General features: G+C 46.0%; 1 protein-coding gene across 1 annotated transcript in view; it reads left to right on the forward strand.

Moving 5' to 3' along the window:
* Positions 1-593: 593 nt before the first annotated feature.
* The window catches only part of RPIA (ribose 5-phosphate isomerase A), a 32,262-nt gene continuing 5,731 nt past the window's right edge, over positions 594-27,124 (forward strand). Inside the window, exons 1-8 of the mRNA XM_073342909.2 lie at positions 594-818; positions 9,228-9,288; positions 11,471-11,526; positions 16,993-17,052; positions 18,063-18,127; positions 18,876-18,944; positions 19,676-19,817; positions 25,458-25,557. Coding sequence (XP_073199010.2) covers positions 636-818; positions 9,228-9,288; positions 11,471-11,526; positions 16,993-17,052; positions 18,063-18,127; positions 18,876-18,944; positions 19,676-19,817; positions 25,458-25,557 — 736 coding nt within the window. The 5' untranslated portion in view covers positions 594-635. The remainder of the gene's footprint in view (positions 819-9,227; positions 9,289-11,470; positions 11,527-16,992; positions 17,053-18,062; positions 18,128-18,875; positions 18,945-19,675; positions 19,818-25,457; positions 25,558-27,124) is intronic.

The following is a 27,124-nucleotide window of genomic DNA, read 5'->3' on the forward strand; positions in this document are numbered from 1 at the left end:
GGTAAACTGGAGTTTGTTAGTCTCTAAGGTGCCACACGTCCTCCTTTTCTTCTTGCGGATACAGACTAACAGGGCTGCTCCTCTGAAACCTGGCCGTGACAGGGATCCACACACAGCGGTCCAGGGTACGGGGAGAGGAATGTACCCACCAGCAGCGCGGAGGGGAAGGAGAAGGCGGCGGAGTGTAGCCACGCGAACTCATGCACGGCCTTGACACCCTTATTCCTTCCTCGCAGCACCGGGGCTCCCCGGCAGCGCAAGGGACAAGCGCCACAGGCGCTGGGCCGCTCGCCAGGGGGCAGGGTCCCCCGGGCCGCCCGCCCCATCCACCCCTGGGGCACGGCTTCGGCCCCGAGGTTCCCGCTCCCCGGACTGGCCCTCCCCCGCAGCAGCCCAACCCAGCGCGCACGGAGCCGCTCCCCGGCCGGCCCGCTGGGGGCAGGCGGGCTGCATGGTGGGAGCTGTAGTCCCCCCCGCTCCCCAGCCCTTGCACCCCCCCAGCCGGAGGCACTACAACTCCCAGCCGCCGCCGGGCCGGGCCGGCCCCCGCCCGCCTTCCCCGGCTTCCCGCGCGCGCGCGCGCGCGTGGGGCAGCCCCGGCGGCCCAGGGGGCGGAGGAGGCGGGCGGGGTCGCTATGCGGCGCGGGAGGCGGCTGGCCGGGGCGCTGCTGGCTGCGCTGCCCCCAGGCGGAGCGAGGGCGAGCCGGGCCCGTCCGCACGTGCCGTTGCCCGCGCGCAGGCCGCTCGGCAGCCGCAGCGACATGTCCGAGGAGGCGAAGAGGGTGGCCGCCTGGGCAGCTGTCGATAACCACGTGAAGGTGAGCGGGGGACCCTCGAAAGACACCCCCGCCCCCAGTGTCTGCAAAGGGCGGCCCCCGGGGTTTGCAGCAGCTTCCATTCGTCTGGGCGGGCTGCATTAACCGCCACCCCCCGAGAGTTGTAAAAGTGGCCTCTGCCCCCCCCCCCCCCGACCCCCAAGCAAAATGTTTTGCATCGTGCCTGTCCAAGTGAATATGCCAGTAATCATGCACTTTAACACGTGCCTGGGTGCAAAGAGGCTGGGGATTTTGCTGCCCTGGGGGTTCTGCCCTTGCAGCTTCCAAGCTTTTTTTTTGGGGGGGGGGGGAGATGGCATAGTTTGACCCAGCTCTGGCCACGTGCCTGTTGCACTTGTGCTTGCAGGGTTGCCGCCAAGCCTCACTGTCCGTGAAGGAGTCTTTTTTCCCCTTGCTTTTTAAGGGTATTAACAAAACCCTATCTAATATCTCGGGACCCACATGACTGCAGCTACACTGCATACAACAAAAACCCCTTTCAGTTTTGTGCCTTTTATGAGGGACAGTTTTCCATTCCTTGCTTGGTACAGGTTGTCTGTTGCACAGGGCACAGCATATGCCTACTGCTCTCTATCAATGACGATTTTGGTTGATCTCTTTTTCAGTGAGCCATGCTAATATTTTTCATTTTCATAGCAGATTTCAAAATAAACTAAACTAACTGCCGTACAAGTTGGGGCCAGATAACAAACTTCCAGTACTCTGATGGCCCTTGCTGAGCTGGATTGGCATTTCTAAGGTGGTCATTGCGCTACTATCTGAGCATGACACAGACTTTAATAACCAACAGTGCTGTGAATTAGTAAAGTATTATCCACATTCTACCGATAGGGAAATCGAGGCAGAGCAGTTAAGTGACCCATTGAAAATCACATAGGATCTCTAGATCTGTTTTTGGTACAAGCCTGTCTGGAACACACTGAGCCTCAATCAGTTTGAAAACAAAATCCTCTAGCTAATCAGAACTGCGGAGCGAAGGTCTATGCTGTCATAGAGTTGAGACTTCCGTGTACTAAGCATGCTTTTTATTCTGGTAAAATAGAACACTTAACTGTTGTCCTTTTAAAGTGAGAAAGGAATACAGTTAAGAATGTAAAAACAACTATTTGTTCTGTGTCCAGGAAAGCTCTCAAGGCTTTTGTGGCTTCCCTTGTAGCTGGTTAAAATACACGGTCTGACTTAGCTCGCAAAGTAAGACAGGTTGTGGCCTTGTTTAATTTTGTAGTAGTTGCTTCTTAAGTCTTTTGTAAACAGTAGTAAATAAACTGGTAGGATTCATTGCATGGGTGTTAGATGGTTTTGGCTATCGGGGAAAATCCCCTCTGTTCTTCCTTTCACTGATCTTTTCACATCCGCAGCAGAGAGCTCAGCATTTTAAGGGGTAGTTGTATTTTTGGACATTGCAGCTGCCAGTGTAGTTGTCACTGTTAATTAGTCTCCCAGCACTAAGCAACACACTTCCTCATTCCTATTATTATTTATTCATATTACAGTAGTGCCTAGAGGCCGGGCCCCCTGAGACAGGAGCCCAGTTGTGCTAAGCACTGAGTGTACACCTAGTGAAAGATGATCCTTGCCCTGCAGAACTTACAGTCATCATACGCCCTGATCCTACAGACACACACATGCTTAGCTTTGATTACTACTCATGCTAATAAAATCAAGCATGTGTATTTTGCAGGATCAGGGCCTTAGATTTGTCAGCTCTTTGTGGCAGAGATCTTATTTTTGTTTAGTGTTTGTACAGCACTCGCACAACAGAGTCCTGATCCGTAACTGGGACATGGTCTATGCTTAAAAATTAGATCAACATACCTGCCTCATTCAGGGCTGTGAAAAATGTCATGTCCTGAGTGCCATGGTTAGGCTGACCTAGTCCCTGGTGCAGACATGGCCAGGCTGACAGAAGAATTCTTCCATCAACCTAGCTATTGCCTCTCAGAGAAGTAGATTAACTACATTGATGGAAAAACCCTTTCTGCCAATGTAGAAGTATCTACTCTATAGTGGCGTAGCTGCAGCATAAAGGGCCATCTTCCTCCAAGACACTACCAGCTTCCTCCAGAACTCCACAACATTAACAATCTCTCCAGAACACCACACTTGACATCATGGATATCGCCTCCCTGTACACCAACATCCCTCACCGTGATGGCATCGCTGCCTGCTTTGATACCTACAAGATGAAGTGCAGCACTTGGAAAGCCACCCAAAACACTCTATACATGACACTAAATGTATCCATTTCATCCTTACCCTCCACAACTTCACATTTAAGAACAAAAGAAGGGCCATACTGGGTCAGGCTAATGGTCCATCTGTTGGATCATATTAAAGAAGTTCTGTATTAAAATCACAAATGAGTTTGATTCCCCATAGTTTAAATTCCAGGGTATTACTAATGAAGAGGTCTCTTGGTTTTTGGTACTGTTTCTCTCCCTCTATGTGTGAAACTTGCAAGCTGCTAATTGTGTTAGTACATTCTAAGACAGAGTCTGTTCTCAAAGCAATTCACAGAGAGAGAGACTCAAAGCAATACTCTGTAACAACAGAAACAGCAACCAGAGACTCCCCGCCCTTTTGTTGTATTAACAATTGTGATTAAAATAGAGATAGAGGATGTATGTGGATGGATGCTTGGTGTGGATAATAACTGAATGATCAGGGAGGTGCCAGCCTAAGAATCCAGTGTCCATCGGCTGAAGAAGGCGTCAAGTGGAAATAACCAGAGGACCCCCGGAGGGCAGACTGGAATCCACCCAACAGCCTCAAGAATGGGAGACCCAAAGAACAAGATAACATCTAGCAGCACGGAGCCGTCAGGAATGTGCGATCTGCTGATTGATTCAGCAACAGCATGATGAAGCAATTCCCATAGACTGGCATAGGAAGAAATTCCTATAAAAATGGACTCTAAAAAGTGAGAACTTTGGGGTCTGATTCTGCAAACCAACTTCCAGGAGCATCAGATGAGCGTCTGACATGGCCCTGCTCCCTCCTCATGTCCAGGCCACCTGGCCAGTGGCTTGGCATGAGCTGGTAACTATGATAACAACCTTGCAGAACCTGTGTGTGTGTGTTTGCATGAATGAATGTGGGAATAAATATGAGATTGAATGGAATGTTATAGCTATAACTAACTGCTTACTATGATTCTTTCTGTATTCACAATAAATGTGGTATTTTGCCTTTTTCCCTTCAATAAGATCCCGGGTTTTATTTTATTGGTATAACACATCTAGCCCATGGCTTTTGACAGTGGTGGGTGCCATTTGCTTCAGAAGGAATGAACTGAACAGGGCAATTATCAAGTGATCCATCCCCTGTTGTCCAGTCCCAGCTTCTGGCAGACAGAGATTTAGGGACACGCAGAGCATGAGTTGCATGTGTGACCATCTTGGCTAATAGCCACTGTTGAACCTGTCCTCCATGAACTTACCTAATTCACTTTGAACTCAGTTATACTTGTGGCTTCCACAACATCCTCTGACAACAAGTTCTACAGGTTGTGTGTTGTGTGAAGAAGTACATCCTTACGTTTTAAACCTGCTGTCTACTAATTTCACTGGGTGACCTCTCATTCTTGTGTTATGTGAAGGGTAAAATAACACTTCCCCATTCACTGTCTCCACCCCATTCACGATTTGATAGACCTATATTAATCAGTCTCCCCTTAGTAGTTCCAGTCTTTTTATCCTCTCCTTATATGGAAATAGTTCCATACCCCTCATCATTTCCATCCTCTGGATGGATGACCTAAACTTCTTTATAGATTTTCACCACAACTTCAACAACCACCACCCATCCATCCAACTCTCTCTAGAACACTCCCACACCAAGATCAACTCCAAGGACACCACGATTCGATTAAAAAGTGGAACCCTGCAATTTACTATATACAAAAACCCTACAATCACCACATTATCTGCACAGTTCCATCAACCACCCCAGACACATCAGAAAAAACGGTTATCTACAGTCAAGCACTCAGATACTGCAGTTTTTGCTCCGAAGAGGAAGTCCTGGATATACATTTAAACACACTTAAGGCTGCCTTCACTAAACAAGGAAACTCCACCAGAGAAGTACATTGCATCTTTGAAGTGGCCACCGAAATACCCCGGGAGAACCTGCTTCAGTACAGGAAAAAAAACCCTGCTGACCATGCTCTCTAGTTGGAATCCAGTGGTAGGTGACATAGGGGATCTCATCAAACATTTACAAACTGTGTTTGATGGGGACCACACTCTGAAAGAAATCATTCACAAACCCCCTCTTCTGGCCTTCAAACAACTCCTCAGTTTCACTAAGCACATCATCAGAAGCAAGTTCCCCACAGACCAAGACACAGCAACTCAAAGTAGCACCAGACCCTGCCAAAACACCCTACTGTCTGCTAACCCCCAGTTGCATTTGAAGTGGTCTAATTCAGCATATGTGAACCCTTATGCTTAATGATCTGCTCTATCTTATATTTAGCGGAGACATTCTGATTACCTTCTCCAGACCTGAAGAAGAGCTCTGTAAAGCTTGAAAGTTGTCCCTTCCACCAATAGAAGGGCAACAAAAATGATTAGGGGTCTAGAACACATGACTTATGAGGAGAGGCTGAGGGAGCTGGGATTGTTTAGCCTGCAGAAGAGAAGAATGAGGGAGGATTTGATAGCTGCTTTCAACTACCTGAAAGGGGGTTCCAAAGAGGATGGCTCTAGACTGTTCTCAATGGTAGCAGATGACAGAACGAGGAGTAATGGTCTCAAGTTGCAGTGGGGGAGGTTTAGATTGGATATTAGGAAAAACTTTTTCACTAAGAGGGTGGTGAAACACTGGAATACGTTACCTAGGGAGGTGGTAGAATCTCCTTCCTTAGAGGTTTTTAAGGTCAGGCTTGACAAAGCCCTGGCTGGGATGATTTAACTGGGAATTGGTCCTGCTTCGAGCAGGGGGTTGGACTAGATGACCTTCAGGGGTCCCTTCCAACCCTGATATTCTATGATTCTAAGTTGGTCCAGTAAAAGATGTTACTCTCTTTCGTCTCTCTCTCATGTCCTAGAACCAACAGGGCTACAACAACATTGCAAACAAACAGAGAAGACAGACAAAGGATGGAAGATAAAGTATTATCCCTGTTTTACAGTTGGGGAAGTGAGACAAAAAAAGCTTTAATAAATCTCTTTGGGATTTGTACGCTTTATTTCCGCACATTCCCCCCCTTGTTTCAGACCTTTGTTGGAGAATGGGATCCTTTGTGATTTCCCAGTTTTTCCTTTCTTAGGTCTTGTCTAGACTAGGGGCTTGTCTACACTTGAAACACTACAGTGTAGACACTACCTACACCGACACAAGGGGTTCTCCGAGCAGTGTAGATAATCCACGTCCCCAAGAGGCAATCGGTAGGTCGATGGAAGAACACCAGGTGGTAGGTTGGTATAGCTGCGTCTCTCAGTGGTGTGGATTTTTCACACCCCTCAGAGACATAGCTACACCAGTGTAAGTTCCTAGTGTAGACCAGCCCTAGGATTTGGAAGATGTTAGTTAGCACATGCTAACAACCTCGTGTAGACAGAGCAGTGTGCCTTAACACCATGTTCAAATCCGACAGTTTAATGTTAAAGGCACACTGCCTTGTTTACACTAAGCAGTTAACATGTTAGTCTAGGACTTGGAAGGTGCTAGCTCTGTCTTCACTATTAACACTCTGCCCTACCCTTACTTGTTGTTTACCTTATCTGCCTACGTCATAGTAAAAACTACCAGTGCCTTGGCTCCACTGGGGTTTTACAGCAGTGCAGCTAATGCACATTAGTTATCCTGCTTTAAAAGCACACCTTCTGGGGGGGCAGTGAAGACGTATCCCTAGTCTAGACAAGAGCATGTATGTTTTTTCTTACCTAGATTGTTGTAGGCAGGCTGGAGCTCCCTGTCTGTCTCCTCCTTCTCCTGTTCTTGACCTTGATCTTCCCTGGGAGCAGTGAAGCTTCATTGTGTCTTGGCCTTACACGACCCACCCCCCAGCGGGAAGAACTTAGGAGAATGAGTCTCTTCCATTTTTATGGCGTCGCTGGCAACCCTGGGAACATAGAGATGTGATTCCTCTTCAGGAGGAGTCATGGCAGACAATCTCTGGTGGGTTTGTGGGGGTAGGCTGGGATAATGTGGGAGCTCCCAAACTTGGGCCAGATTTAAAGAGTTAAACTTTTTGTCAATGTCACTTAAGGGGCAAGTTAAGTCCTTAACCCTTCTGGGGGATTGATCTGCTTTACTCTTTTCCTTCTCAATCAAGCTTACACTGCAACAATGCTCCCACTCGCCAAAGCAAGCTAGCTCCATCCAGAGCTGTCCAACTCCAGTCAAAGCATCAGCCACAGGAGGCTGCTTGATGTGTAATTCAGTGATTTTGTCTACACTTGACAAAGTCTACACTTGTCTAAGGCTTGTCTACACTTGAAACGCTACAGCAGCACAGTTGCAGCTGCACTGCTGTAGTGATTCAGTGTAGATACTCGTTACAGTGATGGGAGGGGTTCTTCCATTTCTTGTTAATCCGCCTCCCGAGAGACGGTAGGTACGTCGACGGAAGAATTCTGCACTGAGGGTTAGGTCTTAGGTTGGCTTAGCTATGGCACTTATGGGTGTGGATTTTTCATACCTCTGAGCAACATAGCTGAGTTGATCTGACTTTTTAGTGTAGACCAGGCCTAAGAAACATTAAACTGCTCATTAGGTAATATGTAAGGGCCAAGTAGTGACACCTTGTGGATGAACTTATTTGGGGAGTGTGGCTAAATGCAGTAGAACCTCAGAGTTACAGATACCAGAGTTATGAAGTGATCAGTCATCCACACACTTCATTTGAAATTGGAAATACACAATCAGGCAGCAGCAGAAACCCCTCTCTCCCCCCCCCAAAAAGCAAGTACAATACAGTACTGTGTTAAATGTAAACTACTAAAAAGTAAAGGGAAAGCAGCATTTTTCTTCTGCATAGTAAAGTTTCAAAGCTGTATTAAGTCAATGTTCAGTTGTAAGCTTTTGAAAGAACCACCATAACATTTTGTTCAGAGTTACGAACAGCCTCCATTCCCGAGGTGTTCGTAACTCTTAGCGTCTGTTATAGTAAAATCTTGAGCTAACGTTTTGTGATTCTTTTTCCGGTACTAGCACAGTTCCGCAAGTGAACTGAAGCTTTTTACTCTGGCTGAGGAAGTTGCTCCTATATGAACAGCACAGAAGTATGCATGGGATGCAGTTCGATCCCATCAACACTTAGATACCCAGGTGATAGGTAAATAGTGGATCCACAGTGCAGAGAATGCCATTGTAACATGCTAGTGCCTATCCACTCCACCTCCCCGTGTGTCTAAATGTATCCTACAGTAATGTGTAGATGAGACTGAATGGTCTTAAACATGCTCCGGAACCAGGCTACCATCCTGGAAAACCTGGGGCTATGCAGTTAAAACTCCTCTATGCTGAAAGACTAAAATCCTGTTTTAAATGCATCAGGGGGCTATTGTGGAGCAGGACTTGGACTCAGTTACACCATGTGTCTACAGAGCAGACAGGATCTGACTTCTGAGTGTGAGGGACGGGGTGGCCTGGTACTCTGCTTTAGGGTATATGCTCTTGCATTTCTTGCTTTGGACAGCAGTACTGTTTACGAGCGATATTGTTCCCAGCAACAGTATTTCACTGTGTGGTTTCCTTGAAACACAACATCAAATGGTTTCAACTTCCTCCCCTGCTGTGGCAACCTCTGAAGGCTGCAACTGTTGTGCAGAGTAATAGGCAGGCAGAGAAGGTGCACTGTTAGTTGGTTTCTCTGGTGTGGGTGGGGGAGAAGAGGCACATCTGCTGGAGGCAAAGAACTGCTCTACACCAGAACCAGGGTTTGTAAACAGAGAGGCTAGTTTAAAGGAAGGGGCTGCATCAAAAATCCAGGGTTAAAAGGAAACACAGTAGGAGCGAGCCTTTAACCCAAGCCTCAGGAAGGTTTTCAATGCTGGTATTGTGGGAAGTGTTTCCCCGGCATTCTTAACCCCTCTGTAATCTACATTATTATATCCCTTCATCCAAAGGACTACCATGTTTTTGGAGCTGACCTTTCTCTACTCCTTTGAAGGATTAGTCAGGCTCCTGTATGCTCCAAATGGATCTGTCCTTCTAGTTTTTCCTAGACATTTGTCCCGTTTGCTCTTGTGAGTTTGTCGCCCGAGCCCTGCCACAAGAGCAAATGGGACAAATGCCCAGTTTTGGCAAAAAAGTCGGGACATCTGGGACAGAGTTTATAAAGGGGATTGTCTGAGCCAAAATGGGACATATGTTCACCCAGTATTGGAGCCCTCCATAGTGTGCTATGAAAACATGCTTCTCTCTTTTTCTGGTTTGCAGAATAACCAAGTCCTTGGAATTGGAAGCGGCTCTACAATTGTCCCTGCTGTCCATCGACTAGGTATGGTAATAACGTTGGTTCCATCCGAAGGAAAATCCTCTGTTCCAGCAGCCCCAGCTAATTGGAACGCTAGTGTGGAGAAGTGAAATGTAATTCCTGCCTGCCTGCCTGCTGGATAAACAGCTGACTTGCAGTTAAAAACCTTGGGTGTGTTGATTGGTCAGCACATTCGATCTGAGGCAGAAAGTAAAGCCTGTACTCGTGCCTCAGTTTCATTGTAAAGGTCGTCACCAAGAATTAATGAGTTTGTTGGTCTGCAGCTTTTATTAGAGTTGAGCTCTGCTCTGCTCTGCTCTTGCCAGACAGTCCAGTCTCCTGAATTGTGCTCAGGTTGGAGCTAAAGGTCTAATTCCAGCTCTGCCACTGACCCACAGTGTGGCTTAGGTTAAGGGACTGCCCCATTCTTCAGCAGTTGACTCATTTGTAAAATCGGGGTAATGTTACTCACTCAGCTCTCAGATGTCGGGAAGGCTAATGTTTGAATGGTGCTTTGAAGATGTGGCATTAAATCCTGCTGTAATTCATATGTCCTGCAACTCTACTGGGTGAAAGTCAGGGCAGAGTTTGTCCCATAAAGTGCTGTGTGTAGGCGAACTATTATTGTAATGTGACCCTTTAGCAAGTGGGCACAAGACTAATTATATACCTGTGTCTTGCCAAGGTGCAGTGTGTGGTACCAGCAGTGTTTTATGGGTTAACAAAGGGCAGGAGGCCAGGGCTCATTTTCAGCCTTAGGTCAGATATGCTCATCAAGCGCCCTAGAATCTTTTTGAGTCAGTCAGCTCAGGTCTGCCCCTTGTTTTTGAAGGGAGGGACTCGCAACACGCTTAATTCTAGAATGCAATTAGTCTTGGCAACAAAAAGTGGACAATCAGCTATCTCTTATTGGCCTCCCGTATAAAACAGAACAGCTCCCTTTGGGGAGCTGGGACTGGTGGACAAGCTCTGTTTGTGGGGTTTTTTTTTTGTTAGCTCAGCAGCATAAGGTCCCATCTGTTCCAAATGAGAGTTTGGGATGTTCCGCCCATCAGGACTCTGAATACTCCTTGGCGCTATCTATTGACTATAACTTCAGTGGATTATGCACCTGAGCAAGTGCTGTTTGCAGGATCGAGACCTAAGTGGAGACCTAACAGCACAACTGGTAATAGAAGATGGGAGAGAGCAAAAGTCACTGTTAAGATTGTGGAGATGCGCACTTGTGTACATTGTTTGCAACTTGTTGATTCCAGGGTGGAGTTTATGTTAGTTTTTAATACTTATGAGGTATTTTAGGACTTGGAAGCTCTGCTTCCTGGTATGGTGGCTCAATGTCAGAGCTGCTCTTATTGTAACCAAATCTTTGAGCCATGAATACATTTATAAAGCACTATTGGCCTTCAAGACTGCTGAGCTTGGGCTTATGTCTGAGCAGTGGCGTGCCAAAAGCAGGGCTTTCTGAATGATCAGAACAGGTGAGGAGTTTGCCTGCATCACCTGTTGCCATTAGGTAGCACTTACCCATGTTTACGCAGTCAGGCTGTTGGATTTGCCTAGATTTGAAACGTAGCATTTTGTGAACAAAATTTATTAGGGAATTATCTTAATACGTCCATAATAACATCTATTATCTTAATAATAGATGTTCATCTTTTCAGGTTACACGGAGGGAGGAAACATTTAATTCTTTTAATGGAAATGCTGGATTTTGCTCCATTAGTCATTCCCCTACCATATATTTAAATGCTTTTTATTACACGTGATATGAGGCCCTGAGGCAGCACAATCTTTCAGACAGCTGCTATTATTCACCTAAAGCTCTCTTGTTTACAAGGAGTGCAGTAAAATGTGTGTAATATAGGATTTAATTCCCTAGGTGATGAATTATTCTTTACTGACGGGGCACAATTCTTGCTTGCTCTACTGCTCCGATATGAGATGGGTCATTAGCCTTTTCATCATAGGCTGACCCAGAGAAGTTGTTTAAACATGATTGTCACCAGAAGCTACAGTTTATCCAGCACAGGATGACACTTGTTTGTAGTTTGTGCCTGACTCTTCTTTGCAAATACAGGTAAGCCCAAGTAACTGGAATGTTTCAAAGAGGCTATTTGAACTAAAGTTTCTTAAAGTGAAGCTTGTTGCACTTTCCTCCAGCTCTATTGTTTGTTGAGCAAACTAATGTTTCTGCTTCTTCCTACAGCTGAGAGAGTTAAACGGGAGAATCTGAATATTGTCTGCATCCCAACATCTTTTCAGGTAAAAAATATTGTCCCCGCCGGTGCCCTTTCTTATGGGTAAGACACTTGGGGTTACATTCTATCAGTCTATCGAAACTCTAGGGCAATTTCTGAATTACTGTAAATCTGCTCAAAACCCCAGTTAGTTAAAGGAGAACGTTGCGAGATTTCAGCACAGATTCATGGCCGTGACTTCATGTGGGGTGATGGATAGTCATTGCACTGAGCTGAGATTCACAACAAACCCATGCAATTTTTGAGAAGCTTATGGTGTTGAGTTTCAGACAACATGCATGATATGTGAGTTACCGTATGGCTCAGTCCATGGCTCCAACTCAGGGGCGAGCAAACTTTTTGGCCTGAGGGCCACATCGGGTTTCCAAAATTGTATGGAGGGCCGGTTAGGGGAGGCTGTACCTCCCCAAACAGCCAGGCATGGCTATTCAACCCCCCCTGCTTCTTGCCCCCTGATGGCTCCCCTGGGACTCCTGCTCCATCCACCACCCCCTGCTCCCTGTCCCCTGACCACCCCCAGACCTCCCGCCCGACTGCTTTCTGCCGCCCCATCCAACTCCTCCTGTCATTCCTGACTGCCCCCATGGGACCCCTGCCCCATCCAACCACCCATTCTCCCTGTCCCCTGACCGCCCCCAGAACCCCTGCCCCTGGCGGCCCCATCCAACCCGCCCTCCTTCCTGACTGCCCCCCCAGGACCCCTGCCCCCACTCAACCCCCCTGTTTCCCGCCCCCTATCCACACCTCCGCCCCCTGACCAACCCCATGGAACTCCCCTGCCCTCTATCCAACCCCCTCCTCCATCTTACTGCACTGCCTGGAGCACCGGTGGCTGGCAGCGCTACGGCCGAGCCGCCCGGCTGGAGCCAGCCACACCACCACGCAGCACAAAGCACCGGGTCCAGCCGGGCTCTGCAGCTGTGCTGCGCGGCAAGAGCTCACAGCCCCGCTGCCCAGAGCATTGTGCCAGCGGCACAGTGAGCTGAGGCTGCGGGGGGCGGCTAGCCTCCTGGGCCAGGAGCTCAGGGGCCGGGCAGCAGGGTCCCGTGGGCCGGATGTGGCCCGCGGGCCATAGTTTGCCCACCTCTGCTCCAGCTGTATAGAAAAGCTATCAGTTGTGTTGAATTAGGGGCTTGATCCAAAACCCATTGGAAAGACTCCCTCTGAATTTACTGGGCTTTGTATCAGGCTCTGGAAGTGGTAAAATTTGAGCGGCATGCTGCACTGGTGGGATCACATGCACAAGAGGATATGGAAGCACATGTAGCTGGCTTGCACATGGAACTCCTGAAAAGAAATCAGCTTAATCTGCCCCTTGCTGTGCAACCTTTTACAGGAACTAGCTTTATACCCGCTGAGCTGTAGAGCTGTGAGCTGTTTTTGGAGAGAGGAAGAAAGGTCTTGGGGAAGCACTGGGACTGGGTGTCAGGAGAACTAGGTTCTGTTCCTGACTCTGCCACGGAGTTTCTGTGTGACATTAGGCAAATCATGTTAGTTGCTCTGTGCCTCCCTTTCCTTAATAATGAAATGGCAATACACAGGCACATTCTCTTCCACGCTGTGCTTCCCCTTCCCCTTTAGAGCATGACACGAGAGCAATGTCATCAGGCAAGTTCGTGAGACAGGAAGGGCAACAGACCATTGGCAGAGGCAGTGTGGCCCAGTGGATAGGTCACTGGACTGGAAGTCAGGAGACTCAAGTTCTATTCCTGGTTCTGCCACTGACCTGCGCTGAGACCTTACGCAAGTCACTGCACCTCTGTTTCCCTTCCCACCCTCTGTCTGTCTTGTCTGTATCGCAAGCTTTTTCAGGCAGGGGCACTCTCTTGCTATGTGTGTGTTCAGTGTGACACAGAGACCCATTGGTGCCAACTAGCAAAGGGTTCAGTGTTTGTTATGAGAAACTCCTGTCTCAGATCTGATAAACTCATTATACGTAATACACTCTTTTCATGGTATTTATCCATAAAATGTAGCACGTGAGGTCTCTACTGAAAGCGTGGAATTTACCAATACTCATCATCGTTGCAAGATGTGTGCCCCGAGAAGTGTCACATTCAGCGCCTAGCAAGAGTGGGGACACAATCGTGCTACTGTAATATAGATAATTAATAATAATGTTAATTGAAAGAGTGAAATATAAACTATATACACAAAATGCTGCCAAATACACAAAGTAATTACTTTTTTCTTTTTAAAAAAAAATCTTCTGTACTCTTTCGTTTGGAGTGATCTAGGGTGTTATATGCAACCATATATTTGAAAAAAAATTCAGACGGAAGTGACTTTATTTATTAATTGATATTGTCTCTTTAATTTCCCTAAAATGGTAACACTGACGCTTGTCCCATCTATATATGATCTAACTAGAAACATGGGTAAATTTCTTTTGACCTCAACCATATTAGTTCTTCACGCTGATAATTAATTGAAAATGAATGTGTTCAGCCTTCTTCAGTGCACCGGTGTGAAGTGTGGCTGTAAGAGGCTGCGCTGTGGTTTTAGGTGGAACATTACAGTTGGGAAAATTGGCCTTTCATTGGTAAGGAGCAAGATCTTTCTGAATTGTAGGAGAGACACGCTGTAATTCTCTGTGTTCATTCCAGTATTGGTGATTGAACTTTTCTTACTGCTTTCTGCTTACCGATGTGAACCGTGTTGCACAGTTGTAGCTGAATCGAATGCAGACCCTGCTCATGGGAGAAAGCATGCTGTGTCACACGACTGCCTGGGGGAAATGGGAAGGGGACAGTAAGGCATACAGTAGCTGGCCTTACCATGTGGGTTGCACTGAGACCAGATACTACTTTTCCTAGTCTTAGGTGAAAACTAGTTACACTAATGTAGTTCTACCACTTGGCACAATATTCTAAGTTCAACTCACTTGTCTTTTATCATAGGCTTTTCTTTTTCACTGTTACTCGGATGCTAATATGCATATGTTAAGGAGGTCTAGCCAATAGAGCCCTGGACTGGGAGCCAGGAGATGTGGGTTCTAGTCTCAGCTCTGATACTGACCTACTGTGTGACCTTGAGCAAGTCACTTCACCCCATTGTGCCTCAGTTTCCCCTCCCACACTTTGTCTCTTTCGACTACAAGCTCTTCAGGGCAGAGTGTGTCTCTTTCTGTGTGTATGTACAGTGCCTAATGTAATGGGGCCCCAAATTCAGTTGGGGGACTCTAGGCACTACTTTAAATGTTGTGCCATCATATTTTAATACAAAACTCTCCTTTCTACTTCCTGGCTATGGATAGCTAAGGAGTTAGTACAGGAGTTATCTAGCATAGAGAAGTAGGGAGGGAGAAGCTGACTTCTGTTTCCCCTCCCGTGTACCTTCAAGATGAAGAGATTGCTTTGGGGAGTTATAAGGGTAAATGCCAGGAGAAAGTCCTGCAGGATGGGATTCATGCCTGGTGTGTATCCATTGACTCCAGGAGAGTTGTTATAGGAGCGAATTTGGCCCTATGTGTGTAGTTAAATTCAGATCTGTTATGAAATGATTATGACCATTCACCCCAATGGAGTTTGATTTACACAGTAGAATTAACAATAAAAAATGTTCGACAGGTTCCTGGACACTAGGTTTGTACCGAGGAGCCTGTTCAGGCCAGTGATCTGAGACCTTGAGACATGGGGACAGATTTTCCCTAGCTGCCTGGCACCTTATGCAAAGTTAGCACTAAACACCACCAGATCAGTGTGGCAGCATCTTACTTCCGCTTCCCCTGGGTGCACGTAACTGCATGAGGTGTAAGGGAGAGGAGAATCCGTGTCAGTGAGCCTTATTCAAACCCACCCCACCCCACCACTGGTGTAAATCCTTTGAAGTCAGTGGAGCCAAACCTGTGTGTATGAGATTGGAAACCGGCCCTGTGTATCTGTGTCCCTTTCCTCTTGAGTTGTGCATGTACTGATCATCTGGGTAGCCACCCGGGGGGTTATAACCTAGCAACAGGGCTGTTTCTTGGCAACAAACTGTAGGTTTCCATCTAATACTGAGAAGAGCTCTGGGTTCCGCCTAATTAAAGCAGTTGTAGAGCCAAAGCAGGCTGTGTGTCAGTGAGATTCCAAGTGCTGGGCAGTTCCATGTGTGTCTTGCTACACTTAGGGAACCTTCTTCATGTACCTATAGGGAACGTCTCATTCTAATCCTTGATGTATGTGCAGGAGCCATATCGTTACTGCTGCTTTATCTCTTGGTCATGAGAACTCTGCACTTGCTTATGACTCCGTGAACTCAGCCTCCCCGTCCCATCGGCGCGAGTAACCCCCAAATGCTGTCGTGTCCTGAGACCTGCCTGCATGGCAGATGCAGAGATCCGGGTCCTCAGCTGGTGTAGCTCCACTGACTGAAGTGGAACTCCACTGCCTCTTTCACTTCCCCAGGATCTGGCCTAGAATGTTTAAAGGGAAACCGCACTGTAATATTAGAGATTTTAGTAAACAGAGTAAAATCAAGGAGCTCTTTAAAGATGTGTCTTCGCCTCGGTACAAAAGAACAAAAATTAAATAGTAGGACGTGTCAGCAGTAGGGGGGCGGATACATCCCTGGTGTTGCCATTGTTTTATACAATACTCAAAAGTGTGCCAGGAGCTTTTGACTGGAGCGAAGTTATATTAGGGATGAATTTGGCTCAGGTAATGTAACTTGCTATAACACCTCCCTGGATGAGGGTTGAAACTGGCATCTTTGGATCTATAAGCATGAACCTCTTCTGCTTGAATTAAAGGGATGCAGCAGACTCCTAAACATCTATACAGTTTAGCCAGCACAGGGGATAGAAATCCACTCTTCGTTGGGGGAGTTAGACTCATCATTGCAAAGCATGACAGAATCAGGAGACTTCCTCAGTCTTTGTCAGGGAAGTTGGTTCTCTCCCCGCCACCCCCCAATTTCTCTTTTAAAAGAAAAAATGATTTTTCATGCAGCAACAAAAAGCATTTTCCAACCGTTAACCCTGCACTTCTGTGGGGTGAATGGTGAATATTACTACCCCCATTGCACAGAGGGGGGCGAACTGAAGTACAGAGAGAGAAAGCAACTCGTCCAAGGTAACACAGTGGGTTAGTTTGTGGAAGAGACAAATGTAGAACCCAGGAGGCTAGTGTTTCCCCGATCTTGTAGGATTTAAGTAACTCCCACTGAAGTCAATGGGAACTGATTGTGCCCTGCAGGAGGAGGAACCAGGAACCCTAACATACAGCCCCGCCACTGCAATTCAAAGCAGCGGTAATACCCTTTGTTACAGAATGCCAGTCTCTAACTAGCAAAGGAGACTTCTCCTTGTTACTTGGTTCTCCTGCTGCAGGACAAGATGCCTTTGGAAGCTGAGACTGGAGAGCCCAAGACATCTCTTTGGTCAGACTTTGGAGTTGGGACACCGACAAAAGGAGTTTGAGCTGTTTGTGCAGCTTTTAGAGAATCTTTTAATTATCAACAAAATGTTTGTGTTGTTTTCATTGTGTAGGCACGTCAGTTGATCCTCCAGAATGGTCTAAGCCTAAGTGACCTGGACAGGCACCCGGAGGTAAGGGAACTGTAGAAATGAAATCGCTTCTGGCAGGTGTGTTGAGATAACGCCCTCACCTTTTGGCTCTCGGGACCCGGGTTTGGACTGTGAGCTAGGGCACAGGTGGAAATGAGCCTGCTGTGTTTTAGTCCTAGTTTGCTCACAGTGCAGAACCACAACCCAGCTGAGGGTCTGTGTTCAGGAGAGAGCCAGGGATGGACTAAAAGAAGGTGTGCAGGTTAGAGTGGAGATCTAGTACCTGAGCTGTAAGAAGCTTGTTCTGGCCGATTTGTTTGACCCCTCGATTTCATGAGCACTAAATCCACTCCCTAATCCTGAACAAACACAAAATGAAGTAAACTAGAAGGGCCAGACATTGCATGATGGAATTTGGCCAGGACTCAGGGCGCTAACAGCCACTCCCTGGGTAAAGGTTCAGTGGCACCGTTCGCAGCCCAGCCTCCCTGCTCCACGCTGCGTATCAGTTCAGCACTGATCTGGAGTGAACAGTGCTAGCTGCTGGAGTCACCCCCACACTATTTCCCTGTATTTTCCCTGGGAGTTTCCCATTCACACACTGTCCCTACTTGTCTAAGAAGACTAGACCAGATCAGCAGCTTGACGGGGTGTGTAGGTTATAGCTGGACTTGCTGGCTGCTTGCTGTTTATCTGTGGCTGTGTATCTCTGTGTAATTGTTTTCAAGAGACGATTATATTGAGTCATCTGGCCTTGAGTCTATCCAGAGCTAGTTTTCGATGTACTCATCAAGCCTTCTAGAAATCAGTGATTGTTTCCAACAGTATTTTGGGTTCAGGCTGGTGTTGACTAGACTCTCCATGTAGCATCGGACCTCCTGCTGGCATTAGGATACTTTTCTGTGCAGTAAAACGTGGACAGCTCTTAGCGGATGCATGAGTTGTGGGGCTGAGTGCAGCTGTGCAAACAGCAGGTGCCTGCTTCATGCCGCCTTTCATGACCAACACATTTGTTTCCCAAGGTTTCCAAGCCATGTTTTCTTTTCCCACAGCTTGATGTCGCCATTGACGGAGCTGACGAAGTGGATTCTGACCTCAGTCTTATCAAAGGTGGCGGGTAAGCAATGCCGCCTTGTGTCTGCTTACAGCTGCAGTGCTGCAGCCAGGCTTAAACAAATAGATTAATCTACTGGTGTTGTTAGAAATGTTTCTCTTATGGTAGTATAGCTCAACTGAAATCAGGGCCCCACTGTGTGTAGTTCTGTCTAAAAACTTAGTGAGAGACAATCCCTGACCCGAAGAGTTTATAATCCAATATCCAAAATGGAGTAGGGGGTGGGAGTAGGAGCAGCATCGGCATCTAGTGATAGAAGCAGTGATTGCTTTGGGTTGTGGCTTTGCTAAGGTTCTTAATCCTTTCACGCAGATCAGTCAGGAGCAGATTTGTGTTTTTGGGATTCCATGTGAATTCAGTGCTTCGAAGGGTGCCAGGCTGACAACCCTGGGTATCCACACAGTAGGTATAGTAATATTGGCCTGTCCACCACTGTGCCTCACGCTAGGCCTGATTGGACCACCTGTAGAGGTTGAAAGAGTGCAGTCTTCTATGTCATGGGTGTCTGTGCTAAGTCCCCCAGAGACTCTGTTTGTTAGTGTGCTTGGCTGATTGCCATCTCCCCAGTGGCCATGGCTATCAGTCTGGTACCTTTCACAAGCACTAACTTACATTAGGTTTATGGGAAGGGGGAGGGGGTGAAACAATCTCCAGAATGAGTGGGGAGAATGTGAGGGATGCTGTCATCCCGTGGGCCCACCCAGCATGACAAGGCCAGTTTAATATGTTTACTTCTTAATTTTCTTCACAGAGGGTGCTTGACACAGGAAAAGATAGTAGCAGGCTATGCAAAATGCTTCGTCGTCGTTGCTGACTACAGGTAAAATATGTACTGCACTTCATTCCCACAAGGTGGAGACAGAGGGCCAAATTCAGCCATAGCTAAATATGTGAGTTCATAATGAGCGAGCGCATTATTTTGCTTCCAACGCCGTCAGTGGGCGCTTGGCCCTTGATGTCAATGGGAGCAGAACCAGGTCTAAGTAAGCCCAGCTCTGCTGACACCTCATTAATTGAATTTGACTTTTGTTTTTTAATTTGCAAAATCCCAGAGTTCCCAAATTGCAGAAAGTGCTCGCTTCAGAATTTATCTGGACCTGTGCCTTTGGGAGTGGGTATGCCCAGCTGCCTTGCCAGCTTTCCAACTTGACTGGGCATCATCATCTGTTCTTGGGCTAACTTCCCCCTCTGCTTACATCTGTAGGATAATAGAAAATTAACCTGCAGTCTTTCTGCACAAGTGGCTGGGTGGTAACTGGATGAACTCCTGTGGCCTGTGCTACACAGGAGGTCAAGCTAGATGATCTAATGATCCCATCTGACTTTAAGACATATGAATCTGTCTCAAAAAAGGCTTAAGGAGGATTTGAATGGAGCACGAGGCTTTCTGCTGCTCCTCTGAATTTTCCCCTAAAGGACTTGGATGTTGTGCCCTTTGGGGCTTTATATGTGAGTGTATTAATAATAATAATTATAATTATTATTATTTATTATAATATTTTAGATGCTGTAATGTTAATATTAATCCTGTTTAAAACCAATTACCTGTAGAAAAAATTCTAAGAACCTTGGGGAGCAATGGAAGAAAGGAATCCCCATTGAAGTCATCCCAATGGCTTACGTCCCAGTCATCAGAGCTCTGACCAGGAAGTTTGGTGGCGCTGCTGAGCTGAGGATGGCTGTTCGTAAAGCGGTCAGTATGATCAAAGGTCTCTGAAGAAGGCCGCTCCCCCAGATGGGTGTACGTGGCGTGTGGCAAAACAGAAATGTGACAGATAATGTCTGTGCAAATATATGGTTTGTGCTTTTGAGTATATATAAAAGAACAAAAAACCTCTTGGCCTAAATTTTCAAAAGTGACTAGTGACTTTGTGCATCTACTTGCTGAGCATTCCCTTCTGAAACTCAGGCCCCTTTACAGTGTTTCAAATAGCACAGAAAAACACAATGAATGTTCCATACATTTCTGGAGACAACATTTTGTTTCAGAAAGTGGCGGAAGTGCCAAGGGGCACAGCCATTTCAGACTTGATTCTGACTAAGGGAGGAATGGGTTGTGAATCTGAAGGTTCCAGGCAATTTGGATGAAAGTGATCATGAAGTGATAGATTTCAGGATTCTAAGGAAAGAAAGGAATGAGAGCAGCAGAATAAGAACATTGGACTTCAAAAAAGCAGACTTGAACTAACGTAGAGAACAGGTAGGCGAGGTCCCATGGGAAGGAAATCTCAGAGGGAAAAGGAGCTCTAGAGGGCTTACAGTTTCTCAGAGACAGTATTAAAGACACAACAGCAAACTATCCTGCTATGAAGGAAAGGTAGGAAGACTAGTAAGAGGCCAATGGCTTCATTAGGAGCTCTTTAAAGACCTGAAAATCAGCAAAGAATCCTATAAAAAGCGAAAATATGGACAAATTGCTCAGAGGAGTACAAAAGAATAGCACAAGTATGTAGGGACAAAATCAGAAAGGTTAAGGTGCAAAATGAGTTACATCTAGCAAGAGACCTAAAAGGCAATAAGAAGAGGTTCTTTAAATACATTAGGAGCAAGAGAAAGCTGAAGGAAAGTGTCCATCCTCTGTTTACTGAGGAAGGAGAGCTAATAACTGATGACATCAGGAAGACTGAGGTGTTTAATAACCATTTTGTTTCATTATTCACTAAAAAGGTTAATGGTGACCAGATACTTAACACAATTAATATAAAAAAAAAGGGAGAAGGAATAATAGGGAAGCCAAAATAGGGGGGAAAACAGGTTAAAGAATATTTAGAAAAGTTAGATGTACTCAAATAGGCAGCGCCTGATGAAATTCATCCTAGTATAATTAAGGAACCCTCTGAGACAATTTTGCAATCGTTAGCAATTATCTTCGAGACCGTATGGAGGACGGGTGAGGTCCCAGGGAATTACAGACCAGTCAACTTTATTTCGATACCTGGAAAGGTACTGGAACAAATTATTAATCAATCATTTTGTAAGCACTTAGCGGATAAAAGGGTAATAAGGAATAGCCAGCATGAATTTGTCAAGAACAAATCATACCAAACCAACCTAATGTCCTCCTTTGACAGCATTACTGGTCTAGTGGTTAAGAAGGAAGCAGTAGACTAGACGTATCTTGATTTTAGTGAGGCTTTTGACACAGTCCCACATGACATTCTCATAAGCAAACTAGGGAAATGAGGTCTAGATGAAATCTCTGTAAGGTGGGTGCACAACTAGTTGAAATACTATAATCAAATAGTTATTGATGTTTTGCTGTCAAATGGGGAGGCCGCATCTAGTGGGGTCCCGTACTACTCAATATTTTCATTAATGACTTGGCTAATGGAGTGGAGAATATGGTTATAAAATTTGCAGATAACATCAAGCTAGGAGCAGTTGCAAGCACTTTGGAGGACAGGATTAGAATTCGAAATGACCTTGACAAAGTGGAGAACTGATCTGAATTCAGCAAGATGATATTCAGTAAAGCCAAGTGCAGAGTACTTCACTTTGGAAGGAAAAATCGGCAGCACAACTACAAAATGGGGTTTAATTGGCTAGGCAGTAGTACTGTTCATAGAATCATAGAATATCGGGGTTGGAAGGGACCTCAGGAGGTCATCTATTCCAACCCCTTCTCAAAGCAGGACCAATCCCCAATTTTTGCCCCAGATCCATATATGGCCCCCTCAAGGATTGAACTCACAACCCTGGGTTTAGCAGGCCAATGCTCAAACCACTGAGCTATCCCTCCCTGTTGAAGAGGATCTGGGGGTTCTAATGGATCACAAACTGAATATGAATCAGCATGATGCAGTTGTGAAAAAAGCTAATATTCTGGGGTGTATTAACAGGCGTGTTGTATGTAATACGAGGTAACTATCTGGCTCTACTCAACACTGGTGAGGCCTCAACTGGAGTACTGTGTCCAGTCCTGGGCACCACACTTTAAAAAAGATGTGGACAAATTGGAGAGAGTCAAGAGGAGAGCAGTACAGATGGTAGAAGGTTTATAAAACCTCACCTCTGAGGAAAGGTTAAAGAAACTAGATATGTTTAATCTTGAGAAAAGAAGACTAAAGAGGGACCCTGATAAGTCTTCACATATATGAAAGGCTGTTATCAAGAGCTTGGTGGTCAGTTGTTCTCCATGCCCACTGAAGGTATCAAGAAGTAACGGGCTTAATCTGCAGCAAGGGAGATTTAGGTTCGATGGTATGAAAACTTCCTAATGATGAGGGTTGTTAAGAGCTGGAACAGGCTTCTAAGGGATGTTGTGGAGCTCCCATCATGGGAGGTTTTTAAGAACAGGTTGGGCAAACACCTGTCCGGAACAGTGTAGAGTTACATAGTCCTGCCTTCGTGCAAAGGTCTCGATGATCTTTGGAGGTGCATTCCAGCCTTACATTTTTACATTCTAAATTGGGCACCTGGAAAGGGAGGTACTTAAAAATCTTGAAGATGTAAGTCCCTATTTTTACCTTTGCAGAAATCTGTTTCTTTAAGTACTTTTATCCCCGTTGTACAGATGGGGAGTTGAGGCACAGAGAGGCCTGGCCCAGGATCACACAAGAAGTCTGTGATGGAGCAGGGCATTGAACATAGGTCTCCCAAGTCCCAGACTAATGCACTAACCCTTGTATTCTCCTTCTTCTCTACCTCTCTGCCGGGAGGACCGAGATTATATGTGGTTGTAGTTAAATTTTATTCTAGGTGTATTAAGAAGAAGGTTGCTGTTACCAAAATACAGTAAAAAAATCTTTCTCTGACAGCCATAGGTTAATAACATCATCCTGGCCACAATCCTGGGAAATCCTAAGTTTTGATCATGGGGCTAATGCATCCATGAGGAATGTTACTCATGGGTGTAGTATTGCTCTGAAGGGCCTAATCTAGTCTCAGATGAAGGCGATAGGAGTCCTTCCACTGGCTGAGTAGGCTATGGATTAGGCTCTCGGTTTTGTATCGTTCTGTGACTTTTGAGTTGTATCCATCTTCTTATGGTGTATATGAGTGACAAGATCCCAGAGAGCACTGATGAGGAATCGCTTAGCGGTTAGGGTTCAGGAAGGTCAGGTATGGCTGGTGTGTCTCTCTTCACCTTCAGGCCAAGCAGGGTCTCTCAGCCCCGGTGGGAACATGGTGATGAAGAGGTTTAATGTCCTCTGTCTGTATCCTTTCATAGACTGCAGATGTCCTCACAGCCACTCTCCAAAGCAGTAAACTAGAAAGGACCATTAGGCATGCAGTAACTCTCCACGGTTAGTCTATTGCTAAGAAATTAAGACTGTATTGGAATGTTTTGCTCTCCTTTGCTGGTCAGAACTCCTCATGCTGATCTTCTCCAAGAGTAAAGTAACGTCACAAGACTTGTATCCTCATCTGTTTGTTTGAAAAATCAACCCTTGAGACATAGCTATTATCTCTCTCTTTCAGACAACCAGCTGAGTTCTGTTGAAACCAGATTTTCTGACAGTGGATATGACAGTCAGCTCTGCCTGTTGCCATACAGACAAATCTTTACATATTGAGAAATAAATGTTTCCAAGTGGCGTGCTGAGAGTTTCCCCATGTGACTTTCCTTTGATGTTTGTGGTGCTAATTCCACATGTCTCTCTACAAAGCACTTTGAAAAATCCCCCTCTAGTTTTTAATACTTACCTTATGGGGAAACTCAGAATAATGACTTTGAATATTCAGTTCCATAGGATTCTTTGCATCAGGGATTGCACAGCTTTCCGCTCTAATATGCAGCTTCTTTGACTTTCTTAGCTGTGATGTATCTATAGAAATCCAGTGGACAGGAGCACCCTGGCAATGCTAGTACTATTTTCATAAGACTGCTAAGAGATGAATTTCCAAAGTACTTTGTTCATACGGCATTTTGGTTAATCTGTGCCAGGGCTTCCCGGAGGGTCCCCAGCCCCATTCAGGGCTCTGGGCTTCAGCTGCAGGTCGGGCTGTGTGTTGGGGTGGGCGGCGGCGGCGGCTTCAGTCCCACCGCAGGGTGCTTGAGGCTTCAGCCCCTCAGTGGGTGGCCCAGGGCTCTTGTGGGCTTGAAAATAATTTACTGGCTCTGCTCTGGATGGCTCCAGCTGGATTTAAGCCCTAATCTGTGCCAAACTCCTAGGGTCTGCCATTGACTCAACTGTGCCACTCTGGGAATATCACCTATCTTCTTTGGTCCTCTCTTTCTTCATCTGTAAAATACTTGCCTACTTAACAGGTGCTTTGTGAGAAGTAGTGAGTGAGGATTAAAAGAGCAATATAGTGCTTAATATCATGTATTGTTTCCTGTTTGGCCTGATCTGTTCTCCAGTATTTGGTGCCTTGCAGGCTTGTTTCCATTAGGATGAGAAATTGTGAGATGAGTCAGGTCTATTCTTGAAGTCATCTTGTTTGTGGACATTTCTTGTAAATAAAGTCCTGTTTCCCTGAACACAGCAGCAGGTGATGTCCTTTGGAATGCCCAAGTCAGCTGCTCCAAAGACCTCTGTGCCCAAGATCTGTCCATCTTCTTCCTCTCAGGATCACACTTCTCCTGCAAACCAAGATGTTAGCACCCATGTTTGCAAACAGGGCAACCCCTCCACAAAGGTTAGCACTGACATGTCATGGGGTCTAGTGCCACAGCCCCTCGCTGTTTTCACTACATGAAGGGACTTATTTGCTCTTTCTGTTGGGCCGGAGAAAGTAGTCGGCATGTCCGTTGGCCTGAATGAAGGGATTGTCCTTGGCTCCAAGACTCCTCTCATGGTCGCCGTTCGCACCTTTTGGTATCAGTATTAGAAGTAGTGGGGGTGTTTTGCAATGAAGCTCTTCTAACGGCCAAGGACAGACTCTTTTAGGGTACCAAAATGGGTTACTCTATGAAAAGCATCCCCTTATCATGCTTAAATTGGTTAATTAAGGGCTGTGTCTTCCAGCCTCTGTGTAGAATATGACTAAATGCCATGTGTGTAATAGCAGTTTATTCTTGCACTGCTGAAGCCAGTAGGAATTTTGCCATTGAATGCAGTGGGAGCAGGTTCATCTCACAAGTACATACATTTTTAGTCCCACATTCACCAAGGTGTCCAGGTGCTTTCCACAGTCCACAGACCCACATGCTTTGATATAAACTGGATAGCTCTGTGTGTGTGTTTTGTTGTTGTCGTCCTCCCCACCTGGTGCAAAACAATGAGTGGGGCAGTGACACAGTTGAATAACAGCAATTTTCTTTATTTTATATGTTCTGTTTGAGACATTTATTTCTAGTGGAGAGCTGTGTGGGCAGCCAATTTTGTGTCTGAGTTTAAAAAAAAAAAAAATCCTTACAAGGTAGTTAACTCCTCATCTTTTTGCCTAGGGTCCCGTGGTGACAGACAATGGGAATTTCATATTGGACTGGAAGTTTGACAAGGTCCACAAGTGGAACGAAGTGAACACAGCTATAAAAATGATACCAGGTAATCTCTCAGATTAAAAAATCCCTGAGTTCCTGAGGTCTGGTCTACATTGGAAATAAGACATCAGTGGTTAACAGTGAAAGTAATGAACCATTGGAACAATTTACCAAGGGTCACAGTGGACTCTCCATCACTGACAATTTTGAAATCAAGATTGGGTGTTTATTTTTGTTTGTTCATTCATTTGTTTTTTTAAAGATCTGTTCTAGGAATTACTTTGGGGAAGTTCTTTGGCAAGTGTAATGCAGGAGGTCAGACGAGATGACCACAATGGTCCCTTCCAGCCTTAGAATCGGAGTCCATGAAGTTATACTGGTATAACTCTTTTGGTTAGGGATGGTATATTTTGCTTCCTGAACTGGAATAAGTTATCCTGGCATAAGCGTACGTATCCTGGTGTAAAATTGTGTATACCCTGGATGGGATTTTGTCACTTTAACTATCCCAATATAGTTAAAACAGCAAAACTTTCTAGTCCAGATGAGTCCTAAGATCCTAATTCAGTGAGATACATAAACTCTTGCCTAAATTTTAAGCATGGAAATACCATGGTGCTACTCGCATGCTTAAAGTTAGCAAATGCTTGAGTATCTTGAGTGGTCAGATGTCAATTACATTAGTGTCCATCGATGCCATTGACTTTACACCACTGTCACTTCATTAGGAGAACTAGATCCTAGTCTTTTTCAAATGCTCTTTGTGCTGCTTCAGGTAGGAGCTCTTCATCGCAGCGTTGATGGACTCTTGGGGTGGGATTTTTCAAAAGCATCGAAGCCCCATTGAGAGATGGGGTGACTTGTGCCCCTAAGTGGGCTTTTCTGCATGCATGCAGTAGGGCTCTAACTTCACCAGGGTTGTTCCAGTGGTCCAACCCCCTAGGGTAGAAGCAGTTCATACCAGTGTAAAGGTGCTTTTACCAGCGTAGCTATTCCCATGCAGAAGGGAATAAGCTGTGCCAGTATAATAGTATCCATGCTGGGGGCTGCACTGGTAAAACTATTAGTAAAAGAATCTCATCCCAACCGACACAGTTATACAGATACAAAATCTATGTAGACCCGGTCACTTTTAGGTGCTTTTAAAAAAAAATCTCACCCTTATTTTTATAAAGGTTTACAGTGGCCAAGAAGTCACAAGTGGGGCTGTCATGTGTAGGGTACGTCTGCATAGCAGCTGGGGAGTGTGATTGCCGGCTCTGGTAGACATACACACGCTAGTTTGGGAAACGTGGCCCTGGGGCCGGGGCGGTATGGGCTAGCTGCCAGGGTACGATCCCGTCTAAGATCATAGGTACACACTCCGGTGTCTCGTCTGAGTTGCCGCTGCCGGAGCCACAGTCCTTCTCTTAGCGTACGTCTATTCTACCCGCCGGATCGGCAGGCAGGGGGTCGATTTATCACATCTAGTCGAGACACGATAAATCGACCCCCAAGCGCTCTCCCGTCAACTCCTGTACTCCACCGCCACGAGAGGCCCGGGCGGAGTCAACTGGGGAGCGGCAGCAGTCGACTCACCGCAGTGAAGCTGCTGCGGTCAGTTGGTCTAAGTACGTCGACTTCAGCTACAT

Source organism: Lepidochelys kempii, chromosome 4 (genome assembly GCF_965140285.1).
Source record: "Lepidochelys kempii isolate rLepKem1 chromosome 4, rLepKem1.hap1, whole genome shotgun sequence".
NCBI classification, from domain to species: domain Eukaryota; kingdom Metazoa; phylum Chordata; order Testudines; family Cheloniidae; genus Lepidochelys; species Lepidochelys kempii.